This window comes from Bos javanicus, chromosome 11 (assembly GCF_032452875.1).
Source record: "Bos javanicus breed banteng chromosome 11, ARS-OSU_banteng_1.0, whole genome shotgun sequence".
Classification (NCBI taxonomy): Eukaryota; Metazoa; Chordata; class Mammalia; order Artiodactyla; family Bovidae; genus Bos; species Bos javanicus.
The window spans coordinates 106,696,697-106,716,474 of record NC_083878.1 but is presented as its reverse complement, the minus strand read 5'-3'; the positions used below and the strand labels follow the sequence as shown (position 1 = coordinate 106,716,474).

Here is a 19,778-nt window from a genome sequence, read left to right as displayed (position 1 = left end):
CTCCTTATCAGCCCAGCAGCCGGAGATGGACCTGGACTCTGAGCCATATGGGCAGCAGGTGGCGGCCTGCTCAGATGCAGCCATGAGCCCCGGGGCCTGTGCCGTCTGCCAGAACACAAACAGGCAGGCAGTGAAGATGATGGGGACACGTGGTGTCTCAGGAGGAACGGCTCTGCCCTCACCCTTACCCTCAGACACAGCTCCGTCCCACCGAGGAACCAGCTCAAGTCCACGAAGAGGCGGGTTGCCTGCTGGACTAGAGAGTGCATCCAGGCTCCCTGCATAACTTCCCAGCCCCACTCCCACTGGACTGCTGCCACGCTGGGCCTCCGCCCCCTAGGACTATCTGTGCCCACCCAGCATGTAGCATGGCTGCCTCTCTGGACGTGTCTCTGGGTCTGAGCCTTGCTGAGGTGCACCCGCCTGTGGGCCTCTCTGTGCCTGCTCTGCCCGACGCATGGCGCACTGTGACCAGTGCTCGCCTCCCCCCCATGCCTCTCCACCAAGTTCCCAAGCAGCTCAGGATGTGCAAGAGACCCCCAGTGCAGAGTGGCAGGCGGCTCAGACCCAGGCAAAGGCCTCCCTGAAGGAGGCCCAGGGAGGAGCCGCCCCACCACGTTCCAGCCCAGCTTGCCTGCAGAGCTGAGTTCGGCCACGTGCTGACAGGACTCAGAAGGAGCCTCTGTGGCATGGCTCTGCTTTGGGGTCTCTGCGCTGAGAAAGCTGTCACCCCTCAGTCACCCCTAGTGTGACAAGCAGAAGCAGCCCAGGTGCAACACTGTGGGTACCTACGATGCATCGCGTTTTCTGCCAGCCTGGAGTCAATCATTTGGGGCCCAGACTCTTATCCTGTGGGCACTGGGGGCCGAACAGCAGCAGCTCTGCATTCTTGTGGCCGCACCAGCCCAGCCCTGTGCTGCCCAGCAACAGGGGGTGGGGCTCAGGGACCGCGGGAGCGCCAGTCAGCACCAGGGCACAGGGAGGGCACCCGGCCATCCCCAGGGCCTTCTCACCTGCAGGAAGAAGCCCCTGGGGACAGTCAGACGGGTGTCACCCCCCAGCAGGGCCACCTCAGTGCTCCTGTGGCCCCACCTCAGGCTCTCCCTGTCTCTGCAGCCTTGCAAACAGGCAGCAGCTCTGCTCTCGCTAGAACTTCCTAAGGATCACAGAGACGTCCTCTCCCAGGTAAGGCAGGCTGGAGCAGGAGGGCCCCACATATGCCCTGAGCCCCTGAGGACCCTCTACTTCTACTTCACAGGAGCTGCAAGGAGACAGCCAACGGCTCCCCATGGTGGTCACCTCAGGAAAAGCAGACCTGCTCATGATGCCAGAGTGACCGCACAGGGACAGACAGCAGAGAGGACAGACCAGGAGAGGCGGAGGGGCTGAGCTCAGAGAGCCTGATCCCGGGAGCAGGCTGAGCAGGATGTGAGGGCGCCAGGAAGTGCGCCTGTGTCCCCAGAGGGGCGCGGGAGGTGGTCCTGGAGCTGCCCCCTGAAGCGAATGACTTGAAGTGGGAAAGCAGAGTTAGGGGCAAAGGTGCTGGTGTGTAGTTATCATGAAGCCACAGATGGAAATCGTAGCAGAGAGACTCACGGTGAGTTTACGCTGGAGACAGATGAGCTGCGAGATACAGTACCTCGAGTTTGCTTTACAAAACTGCACATGCAAAAAACAAAACAGAACAAAGTGAGAACACCAGAGAGCGCTCCAAGAGGGCCAGAGCACGCGCCAGCCGCACTGGTCAGGACAGAGGCTCGGCGTGCATCCAGGCCGGAGGCCAGGGACGCTTCGTCAGAACGACACCGGCCGGGACCTCGGGGTAAAGGAGAAGTTGAGAGAGCACGCACGTCCAGCAGAGCAGCAACCACCACGGCTGGAGGGCAGGAAGGCTACCTTGAGCCGACCAACCCAGCTCTGTGCCCACTGCCCCTGGAAGGGCAGCGGGGCCGGAAAGAGCAGGCACCTCCCACCCTGCAATTCTCAACAGCCCTCCTCTGTCGGACCTGGTGCCTCCATCCCCCAGTTGGTGCTGGGGACCACTAACCCCTTCAAGACGGAGCAGAGATGGCTGACACAGGGGCCTTACCTGCTCGCGGCCTTGCCTGGGCCCTGCTTCCCAACCACTGTGCTTGGCCCCCAGCCAAGGCTGCCCAGGCTCTGAGTCACTGCCTCCCACTCACCACCACCCTTCCCAGGGGCAAACAGGTTCCATCACCAGCCCATCTTCCCTTGAGTGTCTTTCTAGAAGCTTTTCCAAAATCAATAGAGAGAAACCAGAGATCTCTTTACAGTCATTTCCCTTCAAGGTAGCTTCCCCAGGGGAGGACCAGGTGGGTATCCAACTCTGCCTTCTCAAGGCTGAGTCGACAAACATGTGAGAAGCTCAAAACTACTCACGGGCCTGCTGACCCTGCATGCAGAGAGGCACGTGTGTCCAAGAGAGGGAGCAAAGCAGTGTGCATGACCCCGTGTGTGAACTTGTGAGTGTGTGTGAGTGTGACTGAGACTGTGAACATCAAGAGTGGCTGTGAGTGTGAACACGTGTGCAGGAGGGGCTATGGGCACCAGTGCTCCTGAGGCTGATGCAGCCGAGAACTCGGATGACCACATCGGCCTGAGTGTCCCCCTCCAGGGAACCTGAGAGGACTGTCCCCTGCAGCCACACACTGGGGTCCCCACGGAGGCTCGAGTGACTCGGACACCCCACTCAGGAGGGGCCAGCACAGAGTCTCGGGCAAGGTCCACAGAGCCCTTCAAACATCAGAGACCCTAAAACTGCCCCGAGCATCCGAGGCCCACAGAGCACATCTCAGCAGGCCCCGTCTCACAGGCCACACAGCACAGCTTGGGGAGCAGATTTGGCGGGGGACACCCTGTCCCCCAACCTCAGCAGCTCAGACAGAGAAGTGACCGTGAGAGGCTGGTGCTGCCAGTGGAGCAGGGAGCCAGGCAGATGGACAGACGGACGTGGGAGCAGCTGTCTCAGGGAGGCCCCGCCCTCAGATGCCTCAGCTGACGGAGAAAAATGAACAGCCACGCACAGCGGCCTCACCCCACCCCCATGCCTGAGGCCAGACCTCCTCCAGGAAATGGGACCTCGGGGGGTCACATCAGAGCCCCTGTACGTGCATCAGAGGTGGGCTGAGGACCCAAAGCTGCATCCTGGGTGGGCCTGCAGAACCCACAGGAGGACCCAGGGGCCAGCACCTGGACACACCCCAGGTTGGCCACAGCATGGACAGATCAGCGCCGAGCTCAGGGCCTGCTGTGAGGGGAGCACCAAGTGTCCCCCAGGCCCTGGGGACATAGGTCCACAGCCTGGTTCCTGCACAGCAGCGTCCTGAACAGGGTGGGGGCGGAGAAACAGAAAGAGCATCCAGCCCTCCCTTTCTAGTGTCCGGACAAGCTCCCTGTGGCTGTGCCGGGGGCCCCTCCTCTCTGGGGTCTCTGCCCAGGTCGGGGTAGATGCCCTGCCACACATTCCCAAGGAGCGGGCAGCCCTGGCCAGCAGCAGAGACACAGGACATCACACTCCCCTCCAGAACAGCATGAAGGCAAACAGTACACAGAATCCACACAAGGCCCTCGTGAACAGACTGGTCAGCCGCCACCACATCCTCCACGCAGACTGCCAGCAGTTTACACAGTTTGGGAGAAGAGGCTGTGACAGGAAGTCACCAGGGTCACTGTAAGCCCAGGACCAAGCAGACAGAGCGGGTGCACTGGCCAGACAACAAGACTCCAGGATAACTGGGCTCCAGGGCCCCAGCAGCTGGCGGAATGGTGGCAGCCGTGTCCTGCCTGGCTCTCTGCAGGCCCCTGCCCCGCCTTCACTCAGGGCCTGGGACCTCCCTTTGCTTCTTCTCCCACACAGGCCACCACCTCTGGTCACCTTAGAGACAGGACCTCTGCAAATGCCCTCCTAGAAATCAGGCCATGGCCCTGTGACTTCCAGGCGAGACCGAGCTGCTAAGACGACCCCACCCGTGCATGTGCACACTTCCTCAGACTCATCCCCCCAGAGCACTCAGCACTGCCGCCTGCATCACCGCGGAAGGGCCTGAGGCTGCCCCCGGCACTCTGACCTCAGTCAGCACAGCAGAGGGGCGCAGCTGCAGAGCGAGGGCCCATGGGTCAGCCCGGAGCCGGAGGGGCTGGCGGGTGGTGAGCGTGGGGCTGGAGGCAAGACTGGTGGCTCCAGGTGGACTCAGCCTGGCCCCAACCCTCCTGTGCTTTCCTGCGGTCAGCCAATGACCAGACACGGGACCAGACTTTCCCACCTCCTTGCCGGGGGCCGACCTCCCGCAGCCACTGCAGCTCTTGGCCCTGGGCTGGGTGCTCTGCCCCAACTCTGAAGTCCATAGCACAGCAGCGGTGCTCCTGCAAGGTGCCTGGAGGCTCCAGAGAAGTCTCAGCCCCACCTGACCTCCTCTCATCAGAGCAGAGCAGCCACCTCTCATCAGAGAGGCCACCTCTTGACCTCTGTCCCAACATTAAAAACTCAAAGATGCTTTGGGAAACTGTGTTAAGACTCTTGGGCTGCTGAAGCACCATGTTGAATCTTTCGCCTCACAAAACACATTTCTGAAAAACTGAGCCGAAGTCAGACATACTTGGAGCCACCCAAGACTGTCCAGGGGGACCGCCATCAGCAGGCTGCTCCCACCCACAGCACCGCCAACACCTCACTCTCATCCCGGCAGGGAGAAGCCAGAGGCTCTACCTGGTGGTCTCCTTGCTCAAAGGCCCCTGCCGGGGAGGAGAGCCACTGCTCCCACCTCAGCTCCTGGGGAGGGCTGTGTCCTGAGAGGCTCCAGTCAAGGCAAGGGCCCTCTCTAGAAGCCCCAGGAGGAATTGGGCTCTGCAGCAACCCTGCCACCACCCCATAACCCACTCCTAGAGCCTTACGCAGCAATGGAGATGTTCGCGGCAGACATGGGGCTGACTTCAGCCACTTCTTTGGCCTTTTGCAGAGCAAGCTTCTGATTGGCTGCTTCTTCCATCTCCTCTTCGTCCTGCTTGGACAGACAGAAAACTGTAGCTAGCCTGAGAGTGCTGTGTCCACTCTGAGACTCCACAGAAGCCTCAGCCCCACCTGACCTCCTCTTGTGCCACCAGCTCTTCATCCTAGAGCCTCTGAATCCTTCCCGCCCCCTGAGCTGAAGGCCAGACAGCTGGCTCCTGCCTCAGCACGACCCACCAGGCTCCAGACACCCCTGCTATGCCCATCTCTGCAGGCGACAGTCCCCAGTCAGCAGCCTTCCCCGCACGCTTACCTCTGACAGCACCACTCTGGAGCTCCAGCCCAGGAACACATTCCTGCATGTCAGTCTCACTTTGGTGAAATGCAAACCCCTCTTTCTATTCCCACCTGCTCCCCCTCCTGCCTGCCCCAGCAGTTGTCTCACTGGAACGAAGTCTGTCTCTGCCCCAGAGCAGTGAGCCAGGGCAAGGGGCAGCTGGCCGCCCTGAGCCCGGGTGCCCCGCAGCACCGCCCACGGGAGCCCTCCCCAGGAGTGTCTAGCAGGGCCACCTCACAACCTCAGAGCTTCTCCACCCAGACCTACCGGCTCACATCCGACCACCTATCCCCAGCAGTGACTGTGCCTGACCATGGGTTCCATTCCTCACTGAGCTCCTGGAGAAGAGCCCTGAGGCTCTCTGCTTCCGGGCCGGCATGTGACACCTGAGCAGATGCCTTGACCCACCTCTGCCCACTCCACGCGGAGGAGGACAGACCCTCCAGCCCCGAGCCCATGTCACCAGGCAAAACCAAAATGTTCTGGTCCTCAGATCTCTAGGCTGAGAGCGCTAGGCTGAGTCTACAGGCCCACCAGTCTCTGTGTGGTCCAGCTACATCACTGGGACCACCCTTATTTCCTTCATGACCCCAACCCCAGGCCCACCTGGCTCCTCTGGAAGCTGGCATTCCCAACACATCCCAAACATCCTTGAATTTGCTTTTAGGGGCACAGTAATGGCAAGTAAGCCCCTGAGAGCTGTCTGTACATTTCCCACCATAGAGAAGAGAGCTGCCAGCTTCAGGCCCCGGAGGGCAGCAGAACCAGACCCACCACGAAGCCCCCAAGGGACGCCCCTCCTCCAGCTCCAGGCTCCATCCTGGTTTATGGCCCTCAAGTCACTCCAGTGGGTGTTCTACAAACTTGACGTGGGTTTATTTCTACTTCAAAAAACAAGCGACACTACCGTGTATTAGCGGGAGCACGAAGGAGGGAGCACCAAGCCCCACTCTTTGGGACCCTTGGCCAGCCCAGGAGTGCCCAGAGCCTGTCTCAAACAGGCCTCCACTTCCGCCTCCAAAAGGGAGGGGACCCCTGAGTTAGGGCAGTGTGTCCAAAGGGGCCACCACACAGGATGTCCAGGCCCGGACACAGGGCCCCAGGACACAGCCTGTCAGTACGTCCTCCCACTGACAACCTTGAAGGGGCAGTGAGAGCTTTGCCCTCAAGCTCAGGACAGCTGGTGCCAGATCACCAAGGCTGCTGAGCACCCCTGGTTCACGGGGCTCCAGAAATCCTGATGCCAGAAGTGCTCTGTGGCTACACCGGTCCCCCCAGCCACGGGCTTGGGCCACTCTCCAGCCGCTCCTGGATTGCGAGATTCAGTCCACCGACCGACTGACAACAGTAATAGGCATGCCAGGGGGATTCCTGACCCTCAGAGGAAGGGAGGAGTCCAGACCCACAGTCACAGCCCAGCCCAGTCGAGCGGAGGCAGAGGCGGGTGCACCCATGAGCCCCTGGGGGAACATTCTTCCCAGGGGGCCAGGTGGGGAGGCAGGGCCAGGAGCACATGGACACCGGAGTCGCAGAGACGTCCAGAGCCCAGCTTCCCCAGGGGAGACCCAAGTCAAGCCCCAGAGCAGGGACAGTGTTAAGTGTTGGGACATGCAGGACTGAGTGGGTGGCTGTCAGGGACAGTGGAGGTGAGCACACAGACACACAGGTGTGCACACACACACAGACAGCAGGTGCGTGCCCTTGAGGGTCAGAGCATCCTCAGGCCTCCGGACCACAGCCCCTTCGTACCAGCAGCCGGGCTTGTCAAAGCGCCAGCCCGAGGCTGAAACAGCGGGCGGCCTGCACCATCCGGGACAGACAGCGTCAAAGTAAGCCGCATCACCCGGAGGGATGCCACAGGGAGACGTGTGTGATCACATCCCCCACATGCTCAGGGATGCGAGATGACTATTAGCTGGCTCCCGCAGGGCACAGCCTGGAGAGAAAGCCATCCCACTGGGTGCGGATGTGCTGGAACAAACACCAGCTGCTCCTCCAGACACCAGCCTGGCCCAGAATCCGAGGGCAGCACCACACAGGGCCACCCGAGCTCAGCCATTCACACAGGAGACCAAACACAGGGGTCCCCTCCCCTCCCAGAGAGGATCCCAGGGTCGCCTCACCATCTGGGGATGAACATAAGGGACCCTCACTCCTGGGAATGACCACAGGGTCCCCTCCCTGCCCTTTAGGGTGTTCAGACCGGATGTCCCCTAGGGCCCACCTCACGATGTCTCTCACTCTGAGAGGACACAGCCCCCACTTCACACACTGAAGCCACCATGCCCTTCAATCCTGAAGCCAGGGCAGCCGTGCCCCCATCATCCGGGTCTGCCTCTGGGTTGCGTCTCCTGTGGGCCACCTCTTGCTCCCACCCCGCCTCCTGTTTTTCTGGTCATCCTTCCCAGGTCCTGACTTCCCAGAAGTGGCCCTCACAGTCACCCCCCTTCCTGGCACAGTGTCCCCTGCCTCTTGTGCCCCCACATCCCTGCATATCCAGGAATCGAGGAGAGCCCTGGACAACGGCCACACGTTCCTAAAGCAGGACCTGCCCCCTCATGACGCCGCCGCCTCTCCAGAGTGACAAGGACTGACCCTTATCCACCCATCCCTGGGCTGCACGTGTGCACCCACCCACATACCTTGGTCAGCTCCTGAGCATTGGCGAGGTTGTCCACAGCGATGGCCAGGAAGACGTTCAGCAGGGTGTCTGGTGGCTCCAGCTAAGGAAGGACGTCTATGCCCCAGCCTCCCCAGGGTCAGGCCACGGCTTCCTCCATGCAACACAGGGGCCCATCTCCCCAGGTCCTGGCCAGCCTTGCCTCCTTCCTGGATGTCCCCCGATCCCCCAACCCTCCAGCCATGTCAGCCCCCGTCAGACACAGCCCAGCCTAGCTGCTGGGAGGCAGCCCCCTAGCCTCCTTGACGCAATCTCTTGGTAGGTGACCTTGCAGCTCAGGCCCCCTTGTCTGGCAAGGAGGTATTAATACCCTGGGACTCAGGGGGAACGGCACCCCAGGGTTCTGCCTCATGGATGAACCTGCACAGCACTGCAGCAGCCCGTGAGACAGCACACTGAGGTCAGCTGCTGCCTCCTGGCATCAACCAAAGCCACGGGCAACCCAGAGGCCTTGCCATGCCCAGAGAGCAGGATGAAGGTCGTGCCCCTTGGGGTCCAGCCACAGGGAAACACTCCAGTCAGGCAGGATGGGGACACCCGCTGCAGAGCCTCCCCAGCTGGGCTTGCCCTGACCCCTCAGAGCCCCTTCCCGACTCCAGACACAAGCCTGAGGAGCGTCCTCCACACAAGACCTTCCCTTGTGCTTCCCTGCAGATTCATTTCTACCAGGGGGAGGTTTTTTAAAAGCTTGGTGCCAAAACCTAATTATTAATTTAAATTAAAGTGAAAACAAAACAAACAGCTGCCCTCAGGCTCAAAGCCCATGTCTTTCCCCGAGTCCTCCCTTCCCACCCCACCACAGTGGGTGAGGAGGAGAGGGACCCAGGAGGCACCTCGCCCAGCCCACAGAGGATACAGTTCCCAAACAGCGTCAGGACAATGAAGTACACAGACGAGAACATGCCCTTGCTGACTCCACCTTGCGATTCGATCCCATGGTACATCACCGCATTCCAGTCCTCCCCGGTCAGGATCTGCGGAGGAAGGGAGGGAGAGCACCCAGGCGCGTCTCACAGCCCCCAGAGCCCACACACATGCCCAGGGAGGGGCAGCTGAGCCCAGGGCATACGTGTGTGCACACACAGGTTCTTGGATGACACGCAAGGCAGCCCAGGGGCCTCCAAAGGAACTTCCAGAAGGGCCATGGCTGCTGGGCTGAGTCTCTGCCAAGAACGGAAAAAGAGCTCTCGGGAGAGAAGGCGAGCAAAGGCGAGGAGACCAGCACCGGGCTGCGTGGGGTCAGCCCAGGGGGGTCTGCCCAGTGGGCTCCCCACGTCCCCAGCTGCCAGGTCACTGCCACGCAGGTGAGGAACTCAGGGCTCAGGGGCGGCATGAGCTCTCAAGGCCAGACAGCAGCCGCGGCCTCTGACCCTCCAGGTCGCTACCTCCTCAGTCCAGTGGGCCAGGCTTTGAGAGCGGCTACACACAATCCTTGCCCCATCAGGAAACGGGTCTCATTTGCATTTGTATTTTGGAAAAATGCAAGGGGATAAGATAACAGACTTTCATGCGTCCCCCACTCAAGATGGAGACTGCTGACGGTTTGTCTTATTTGCATCAGGTCCCACCGCCCATGATCACCCTGACAGGCAACCACAATTACGAATCCGGGGTGCGTTCCCATCTACACCACACACATGTACACACACAATATACCATGCGTGCTCCAAACATGCAGAGAAAAGCGCCCGACTACACACACCGCTCTGTTCAGTCACCGCTGCATCCTTGAAGTCGACCCATGTGGACACGTGAGCCCATTGTTCCTGGCAAGTGCTGCCCAGGGCCCTCCCACACATTCACCCACCTTCCGACGGGCACTGCAAGGTGCCCACTGCGCACATGAAGCTGGCCTAGAACCGGGCCTGCTGGATCACAGGTTCTGCACACTCTTGACTTAACTAGATGTTTCCAAAGCGCTTATCCCAAATTACTGTCCCATCAGCAACTCAGGCTGTGTCTTCCTCACACCCTCATCCCAAACTGAGCACTGTCACACCCTCTGATAGCTCCCAGCCTACAGGGTGAAGCAGCAGCCAGTCAGGTGGGACATCTGCTCAGATCTCCTTTCTGTGGCCCTTTCAACTCTTTGGCTTATATTTCTCGTGACTCATCTTTTCTTGCTGACTTCCATATGTATATTCTTTTTTTTCCAATTAAAATATATAAATTAATTTTTAAAATAAATAAAGTGAGTCTTGTATATACTAGTCCTCTATCTCCAATGTCTGCTGGAAAAATCTGCTTGTGTCCTTTTGCTTTTAACTAATTTGTTGAATTATTAAAAAGTTTAATGAAGTCAAATGTATCAGTCTTTCCTTTATGGCTTCTGCTTTTTGCCTCTTAGGAAGTCCCTCTCCATCCCAAGGTCATGACGAATTTTCCTACATTTTCTCTGAATCATTTTAAAATTTGGTTTTTAGATCTCTAATCCAACTGGAGTTTGTGGTTATGTTCTGTCTACCATGAGGATGAAAATCAACTTTTCTCCCACACAGAAGGCTCATTTTTTGACCATTCCACCCCTACCCCCCACCCCACCCATCCCCCATTGATTTAAATGCCATCTTTTGCATATGACCAACTTCCTACAAAAGCCTGGGCATGCTTCTGGGCTTCCTAGTCTGTTCTCTGGTACTTTGTCTTTAGACGTCAAAACCTTCATTATGGTAGCTTTATAGTAAGTCCTGACACACCGCGGGGCAAATCACTCCACCTTGATTGCCTTTGCTATTCTTGGACATTCACTGTCCCATAGAATCAACATGCTGAATGCCAAGAGAAGTTCTGTTGGGATTTGAATCACTGATTAAACTAGGGAGAACTGATCCCTTTACAACAGTAAGCCTTCCCCTTTAAAAACATTTGTTTTCAGTTCTTCGGGTCTTTTAATAACTAGCTATAATTTCACATGTAAAGGTCTTACATACTTCTTGTGGATTTATTTCTGGGTAACTTATAGCTTTTGTGACTACTGTAAGTGAAATCCTTCATTTTAGTCGAATATTCTAACTTAGCAATACAGGTATATAGAAAGGCTCTGTCTTCCAACGCTTCTCTTGTGCTCAGCAGCACTGCTGGCTTCCCTTACCGTTTCTAGCTGACTCTCTGGGTCTCTGTGTAATCACATCACCTGTCCATCCTCTCCAGGCCTCCTGCCTCTTCCTTTTCCTTATTACATCGACTTCAACTGCCTGAATGCTAGCTACCCTTGGTTTTTCTTTAGTCACAATGCTTTCAACCTGTGCTAGTCTGAGTTCTCCAAAGAAACACAAAGCAATAGGAGATGTCTGGGTATACCTTATCTTGTGGTTATGGAGAGTACGTCCCAAGACCCACAGCTGACTGGGAGACATGACGGTGTAAGCTTCAGCCCAAATCTGAGTCCAAGGGCAAGAGAAGCCGAATGTCCCAGCTCAAACACATTGGGCAGCAAGAACGGACTCTCCCTCACTCAGCCTTTTGCTCTACTCAAGCCTTCAGTGGACTAGATGAGGTCCCACATCTGCTTTCTCAGTCCTCCATTCAAATGTTCATGTCATCCAGAAACACCATTATAGACATACCCAGAAACAGTGTTCAATCTAGGCAGCCCGTGGTCCAGTCAAGTTGCACATGAAATTCACCATCAACAATCTTTTATCTGCAATGTTTGCTATGGTCGTTCTAAAATAACAGTTTTATTTAGATATAGTTCATTCAGTTGCTCAGTCGTGTCCAACTCTGCAACCCCTTGGACTGCAGCATGCCTGTCCATCACCAACTCCGAGAGCTCGCTCAAACTCATGTCCATCGAGTCAATGATGCCATCCAACCATCTCATCCATGGTATCCCCTTCCCCTCCTGCCTTCAATCTTTCCCAGCACCAACGAGTCAGTTCTTCACATCAGATGGCCAAAGTATTGGAGCTTCAGCTTCAGTCCTTCCAATGAATATTCAGGACTGATTTCCTTTAGGATGGACTGGTTGGATATCCTTGAAGTCCCAGGGACTCTCAACAGTCTTCTCCAACACCACAGTTCAAAAGCATCAATTCTTTGGCACTCAGCCTTCTTTATGGTCCAACTCTCATATCCATACAGGACTACTGGAAAAACCATAGCTTTGACTAGATGGACCTTTGTAGGCAAGGTAATATCTCTGCTTTTTAATATGCTGTCTAGGTTGGTCATAGCTTTTCTTCCAAGGAGCAAGCGTCTTTTAATTTCATGGCTTTAGTCACCATCTGCAGTGATTTTGGAGCCCGAGAAAATAAAGTCTGTCACTGTTTGCATTGTTTCCCCATCTATTTGCCATGAAGTGATGGGACCAGATGCCATGATCTTTGTTTTTTGAATGCTGAGTTTTAAGCCAACTTTTTCACTCTCCTCTTTCACTTTTGACTTCCCTGGTGGCTCAGATGGTAAAGCATCTGTCTATAATGTGGGAGACCTGGGTTTGATCCCTGGGTCAGGAAGATTCCCTGGAGAAGGAAATGGCAAACCACTTCTGTACTCTTGCCTAGAAAATCCCATGGACGGAGGAGCCTGGTGTCCATGGGTCACTAAGAGTCGGACACGACTGAGTGACTTCACTTTCACTTTTCACTTTCATCAAGAGGCTCTTTAGTGCCTCTTTGCTTTCTGCCATAAGGATGGTGTCATGTGCATATCTGAGGTTATTGATATTTTTCCCAGAAAACTTGATTCCAGCTGGTGCTTCATCCAGCCCAGCATTTTCCATGATGTGCTCTGCATATAAGTTAAATAAGCAGGGTGACAACATACAGCCTTGATGTACTTCTTTCCCAATTTGGACCAGTCCATTGTTCCATTTCCATTTCTAACTGTTGCTCCTTGACCTGCATACAGATTTCTCAGGAGGCAGGTAAGCCAGTCTGGTATTCCCATCTCCTGAAGAATATTCCACAGTTTCTTGTGATCCACACAATCAAAGGCTTTGGTGTAGTCAAGAAAGCAGATGTTTTTCTGGAATTCTGCTTTTTCAATGATCCGACAGATGTTGGCAATTTGATCTCTGGTTCCTCTGCCTTTTCTAAATCCAGCTTGAACATCTGGAAGTTCACGGTTCACATACTATTGAAGCCTTTCTTGGGGAATTTTGAGCATTACTTTGCTAATGTGTGAGATGAGTGCAATTGTGTGGTATGTAGAACATTCTTTGGCATTGCCTTTCTTTGGGATTGGAATGAAAATTGACCTTTTTCAGTCTTGTGGACACTGCTGAATTTTCCAAATTTGCAGGCATATTGAGTGCAGCTCTTTAACAGCATCATCTCTTAGGACTTGGAATAGTTCAGCTGGAATTCTATCACTTCCACTAGCTTTGTTTGTAGTGACGCTTCCTAAGGCCTACTTGACTTTGGACTCCAGGATGTCTGGCTCTAGGTGAGTGATCACACCATCATGGTTATCTGGGTCATGAAGATACTATTTTGTATAGTTCTTCTGTGTATTCCTGCCACCTCTTCTTAATATCTTCTGCTTCCATTAGATCCATACCATTTCTGTCCTTTATCGAGCCCATCTTTGCATGAAATGTTCCCTTGGTATCTCTAATTTTCTTGAAGAGATCTCTAGTCTTTCCCACTCTATTGTTTTCCTGTATTTCTTTGCATTGATCCCTGAGGAAGGCTTTCTTATTTCTCCTTGCTATTCTTTGGAAGTCTGCATTCAGATGAATATATCTTTCCTTTTCTTTTTTGCCTTTCACTTTTCTTCTTTTCTCAGTTATTTTTAAGGCCTCCTCAGACAACCATTTTGCCTTTTTGCATTTCTTTTCCTTGGGGATGGTCTTGATCACAGACGGCCTCCTGTACAATGTCACGAACCTCTGTCCAAGGTTCTTCAGGCACTCTGTCTATCAGATCTAATCCCTTGAATCTATTTGTCACTTCCACTTTGATTTAGGTCATACATGAATGGTCTAGTGGTTTTCCCTACTTTCTTCAATTTAAATCTGCATTTGGCAATAAGGAGTTCATGATCTGAGCCACGGTCATCTCCCAGTCTTGTTTCTGCTGACTGTATAGAGCTTTTCCATCTTCGGTTGTGAAGAATATAAATCAATCTGGTTTTGGTGTTGGCCATCTGGTGATGTCCATGTGTAGAGTCATCTCTTGTGTTGTTGGAAGAAGGTGTTTGCTGTGACCAGTGTGTTCTCTTGGCAAAACTCTGTTAGCCTTTGTCCTGCTTCATTTTGTACTCCAAGGCCAAACGCCTGTTACTCCAGGTATCTCCTGACTTCCTACTTTTGCATTCCAGTCCCCTATGATGAAAAGCACATCTTTTATTGGTGTTAGTTCTAGAAGGTCTTGTAGGTCATCATAGAAATGTTCAACTTCAGCTTCTTCGGCATTAGGGATTGGGCTCAGACTTGGATTACTGTGATATTGAATGATTTGCCTTGGAAACGAACAGAGATCATTCTGGCAGTTTTGAGATAGCACCCAAGTACTGCATTTTGGACTCTTTTGTGGACTATGAGGGCTACTTCATTTCTTCTAAGGGATTCTCAGAAGAAATTAAGAGATAAAGTTAACATATCATGTATTTCAGTCACTTAAAGTGCACAGTTCAGTGGTTTTCAGTACACTCACAAGTATATGCAACCGTTGCTGCCGCTGCTGCTAAGGCGCTTCAGTCGTGTCCGACTCTGTGCGACCTCACAGACGGTGCCCACCAGGCTCCCCCGTCCCTGGGATTTTCCGGGCAAGAGTACTGGAGTGGGGTGCCATTGCAACCACTACCACAGTCAATTTCAGAACATCTCTGTCCCTTCAAAAAGGAAGCTCACCCATATTAGCTACCCCACCTAGCTGTGGGTTTGTTTTGGGTTGCTTTTTTGTTTTTGAGTCCTTAGTATTTTAGGTTCTTTGTATAACATGTTTTTCATCATAATGTCAACATTTTACTTTCTACATCTATTGATATGCTTATTTTCTCTTTAACATGTAGAGATCAGGAAATTACATTGACAAATTACTATATTACTGAGATAAGTGCAGTTTAGCTATGACGCTCTACTTCACACAGAATTGGATTCGATTTTTTAACCCTTTATTTCAGACTACTTGCATCTACCTTCACTGAGCAAACAGAGTGCCTGTCGTGCGCCACGCAACCTTCAGGCACTTATGATCATCAGTGGACAAAACGAAGCCCCTGCCTCACAGAGCTATGGAGGGAGAGACCTCTGAAGCGGAGCCAGGAGGCTCAGATGGAATCTGACCTTCTGATCAACTGCTGTCCTAACACAGGCCTCCAGGACACCTGTCACACACTCAAGACACTTTGAGACACCAACCCAGAAATGCCTGGTGGTGCCATCCCTGAAGGATACATATCTGTAAACATCTGTAGCCCTCAGACAGCTATAGTCCAATGGGTCGCAAAGAGTCAGACATGACTGAATGCCCATGCACTTACTGATAATGAATTTTTTATGATTTTGTTATCTTGGTATGTCAGTTTTCTGTTTCACTAACATTTGCTCTTAGCATTATTTTTTTCCTGCTTTCAGTTTCTCGTTGGTTTACTCTATTAGTCTTTTTTTTAGTTTTTAAGATGAGTATTTAACATATTTATTTTCAGCCATTCTCTTATTTTTAGTCATTTTCTTATTTTGACAGTTGCTTCTAAGATTCTAAATTTTTCTCTAAGCATTGCTTCAAACTCATCCTCTAAGTTTTGCTAATTATTATTCAGTTCTAAGTATTCTGTACTATCCACTATGATGTCTTCTTCAACGCAATCCCTCAGCTTTCAAATATGGGGACGATTTTATGTGATTGTTTACTGGTGGTTTCCATCTATCTCAGTAATGCCAAGGATGTGCTCTGGGACTTCCCTGCTGGTCCAGTGGTTAAGACACTACATTCCAATCCAGCGGGTGCAGATTCGATCCCTGGACAGGGAAATACGATCCCACATGTCACAGAACACGGCCAAATTTTAAAGAAATAAGTAAAACTTGTTTTTTATAAGAAGCATGTTCACTGTAGGAGAGCAATTCTTTAATACTTGTAGGGATTTCCTGAATGACTTAAGAAGTGATCAGTTTCTGCAGAAGTTCTCTGTGCCCCCGAATGAGCGTTTTATCCACTATCAGTTGTAGGCATCAGCTGATTCCTGATCCTTTCTAATGTCATCAGCTTCATCCTTCCGTTTGCTGGAAATATATATCCCTGAAAAGAGAGTGGGCTTTTTGTTTCTCTTTGTAATTCCGTCAATCTTTGCTTTTGGGGGCCGTGTTCTTACACTGAATCTTCCCTTTATTGTTATGCAGATGCAGTTTCTTCTTTTTAAGAAAGCTTTCTTTCACCTTCTATTTTGGCTGATGTTACTATTACGCCAGCTTTCTCTTGGTTAATGTTAACTTAGTTTATCTTTTCGGAGACGGCGATGGCACCCCACTCCAGTACTCTTGCCTGGAGAATCCCATGGACGGAGGAGCCTGGCAGGCCGCAGTCCATGGGGTCATGAAGAGTCAGACACGACTGAGCGACTTCATTTTCACTTTTCACTTTCATGCATTGGAGAAGGAAATGGCAACCCACTCCAGTGTTCTTGTCTGGAGAATCCCAGGGACGGGGAGCCTGGTGGGCTGCCGTCTATGGGGTCGCACAGAGTCAGACACGACTGAAGCGACTTAGCAGCAACAGCAGCAGTTTATCTTTTTTTGTATTCATTTAAGTGTAAAGTATGTATTATTTCACACATTCAGAAAGGTACAATGAATATTTAAAGCTCTGTGTACCTACTCCCAGCTTAAGAAATAAAACATTAAAATGTAGCTGAAGGGGAAGGGGATTCAAGAGGGAAGGGACATATGTACACCAATGGCTAATTCATGCTGAGGTATGGCAGAAATCAAACCAATATTGTAAAGCAATTAGCCTTCAATTAAAAATAAATAAATTTTAAAAAATACAAAAAAGTTAAAAAAATAAAAGCATTCAATATTTGCTTTGTGTTACTTCATGGCTAACAGCAATGTATAAGGTAATATGGAAAAAAATAAAATGAGCTAATATAAAAAAAAATGTACCTGAAGGTCCTTGAGTAGAAGTCCTCAGTCTCATTCGTCCTCTCCCCACACCCACCTAGCCCTGACTTTGGTGTTAATCATCCCCATGCAGGCTTTTACACTTCTAGTGGATATATACCATAAACAATATTGTTACACAGTATGTCTGGAAACAAGATGTGTTCATCCTTATTTAAATAGTATCATATGCTAAACCATAATGGGAAAGAATGAAAAAGAACATATATATATATGTATATATGTGTATGTACATGTATAACCGAGTCACTTTGCTATACAGCAGAAATTAACGTAACACTGTAAATCAACTCTGCTTCAATTTTTAAAGTGAATTAAAAATTATCATATGATTTGCATTATTCTGAATCTTGCTGTTCTTAGATGAGCATTGCTTCTGACCCATGTTAATATGGCCAATTCCAGGTCATCCACTCAGGGTCCTGCTGCCCAGACAGAACACACTCTTCTCATCACTCTCCTGAGGATGAAGCGTGAAGAGGCGTCCAGGCTTTCGCTACCATGTGTGATGCTGCCTCAGTGGTCTCTGTGCATTTGGCCAGGGACCTTCCAGGGCACGTACCCACACAGGAACTACTCCCGTGTGAGTGCCAGTGGGTTAGATACCTGACATTAGTTTCCAAAGCGATTCCATCAACCCACCAACACCACCAGGGAATCCTCATTTCTCCATATCCTCTCTAAAACTTGGGCCTTCCCTTGTGGCTCAGCTGGTAAAGAATCTGCCTGCAATGTGGAAGGCCTGGGTTCAGTCCGTGGGTTGGGTAGATCCCCTGGAGAAGGAAAAGGGTACCCACAGCAGTATTCTGGCCCAGAGAATTCTATGGACTGTATAGTCCATGGGGGTCACAAAGAGTTGGACATGACTGAGTGACCTTCACTTTCACTTTCTCTAAAACTTGAGACTGTTAGGTTTCTTAATTTCAGCTGAACTGAGAGGTGGGTTTCATTTGCATTTCCCTGACTACAAGTAATAGCTGACGGCTTTTACAGGTCTGCTCTTCAGCCCACTTTCCTATCCTGAGTTCCTTCTTTTTTTTTTTTTTAATTTTATTTTATTTTTAAACTTTACAATATTGTATTGGTTTTGCTAAACATCGAAATGAATCCGCCACAGGTATACATGTGTTCCCCATCCTGAACCCTCCTCCCTCCTCCCTCCCCATACCATCCCTCTGGGTCGTCCCAGTGCACCAGTCCCAAGCATCCAGTATCGTGCATTGAACCTGGACTAGCGACTCATTCCATATATGATATTATATGTATTTCAATACCATTCTCCCAAATCATCCCACCCTCTCCCTCTCCCACAGAGTCCAAAAGACTGCTCTATACATCGGTGTCTCTTTTGCTGTCTCGTATACAGGGTTATTGTTACCATCTTTCTAAATTCCATATATATGCATTACTATACTGTATTGGTGTTTTTCTTTCTGGCTTACTTCACTCTGTATAATAGGCTCCAGTTTCATCCACCTCATTAGAACTGAGTTTCTTCTTACACACTTTGCCCTTTCCTGCTGCATGTTCCTGCTGCTGTTTTCCCTTTTTGATTTGTAGACGTTTTTATTTATTTTGATTGCTCTGCTCAGTTGTTCAGTCATGTCTGACTTTTTTTAGCCCTATGGACTGCAGCCCGCCACACTCCTCTGCCCGTGGAATTTTCCAGCAAGAACACTGAAGCGGGTTGTTGTTTCCTACTCCAGGAGATCTTCCCAACCTGCAGATGGAAACTGTTTCTTGAGTCTCCTGCATTACAGGTGGATTTTTTACCACTAGCGCCACCTGGGAAGCCCTTGTTCTGGTTGCTGGTTATTTATTCTGGTCGCTGTTTATTGGCTGATGCTGTGGAAATGTCTGCTCCAGCCTATGACTTATCTGAGATTCTATGGTGATTTTTGGATGCAGAAATTTGTATTTCAATAGTCAAATCTTTCAAAGGTTTCATTTATGATCTGTGCATTTTTATCTCTTCCTTAAGAAGGCCCTCAGTTAGGAACAGTACTCTCCTGTACATTCTAAAATTTGAAATTTGCTTTTCACATTTATGTCTTAATTCATCTGAGCTGATTTTCAAATCTGCTACGAGGTGGAAATCCAACTTCCTTTTTTTCTCTATGGATAACCAAACTGTCCCACACCATCTGCAGTGACAACACGAGTGTTCTGAGTACATAAATATTTCATCTGTGAATAATGACATTTTTACTTCTTCCTTGGCAATCCTGAGAAATTTTGTTTCGTCTTTTTCTTATTCTAGTGCACCAAGACCACTGATACTGGCAAGTCTGCTAAGAGCTTCCGTCTGCAAGAGCGCTGGGCTTTACCAAACACACTCAGAGCACAGGGTGTGATGCACCCCCACACTCATCACCCAGCGCCCACAATTAACACACTTTGCTCATCTCATTCCGTCTGCTTCTCACTCTGGTGCTTGGTTGTGCTTTTGCTGGAGCTCAGATGCTCCTTCTGATCGTACATTCTAGAGCTCAGATGCTCTTTCTGCTGGTACACTCTAGAGCTCAGATGCTTTTTCTGATCGTACATTCTAGAGCTCAGATGCTCTTTCTGATCATAGATTCTAGAGCTCAGATGCTCTTTCTGATCATACATTCTAGAGCTCAGATGCTCTTTCTGCTGGCACACTCTTTTCCTTCTTCAGTCTGTTAAGATGATGAGTTACAGTAATAGACTTTCTAATGTTAAGTCATCTTGCATTTCTAGGGTA

The 19,778-nt window shown here is 51.3% G+C and overlaps 1 protein-coding gene across 3 annotated transcripts in view; it reads right to left on the bottom strand.

The window, feature by feature from the left end:
* Nucleotides 1–19,778, bottom strand: part of CACNA1B (calcium voltage-gated channel subunit alpha1 B) — a 214,956-nt gene that overhangs the window by 95,676 nt on the left and 99,502 nt on the right. For all 3 annotated transcript variants that reach the window (XM_061434350.1, XM_061434349.1, XM_061434348.1), the window contains 3 exons: nucleotides 8,840–8,957; nucleotides 7,946–8,013; nucleotides 4,912–5,018 (listed from right to left, as the gene is read on the bottom strand). In XM_061434350.1, the coding sequence (XP_061290334.1) occupies nucleotides 4,912–5,018; nucleotides 7,946–8,013; nucleotides 8,840–8,957 (293 nt within the window). The remainder of the gene's footprint in view (nucleotides 1–4,911; nucleotides 5,019–7,945; nucleotides 8,014–8,839; nucleotides 8,958–19,778) is intronic.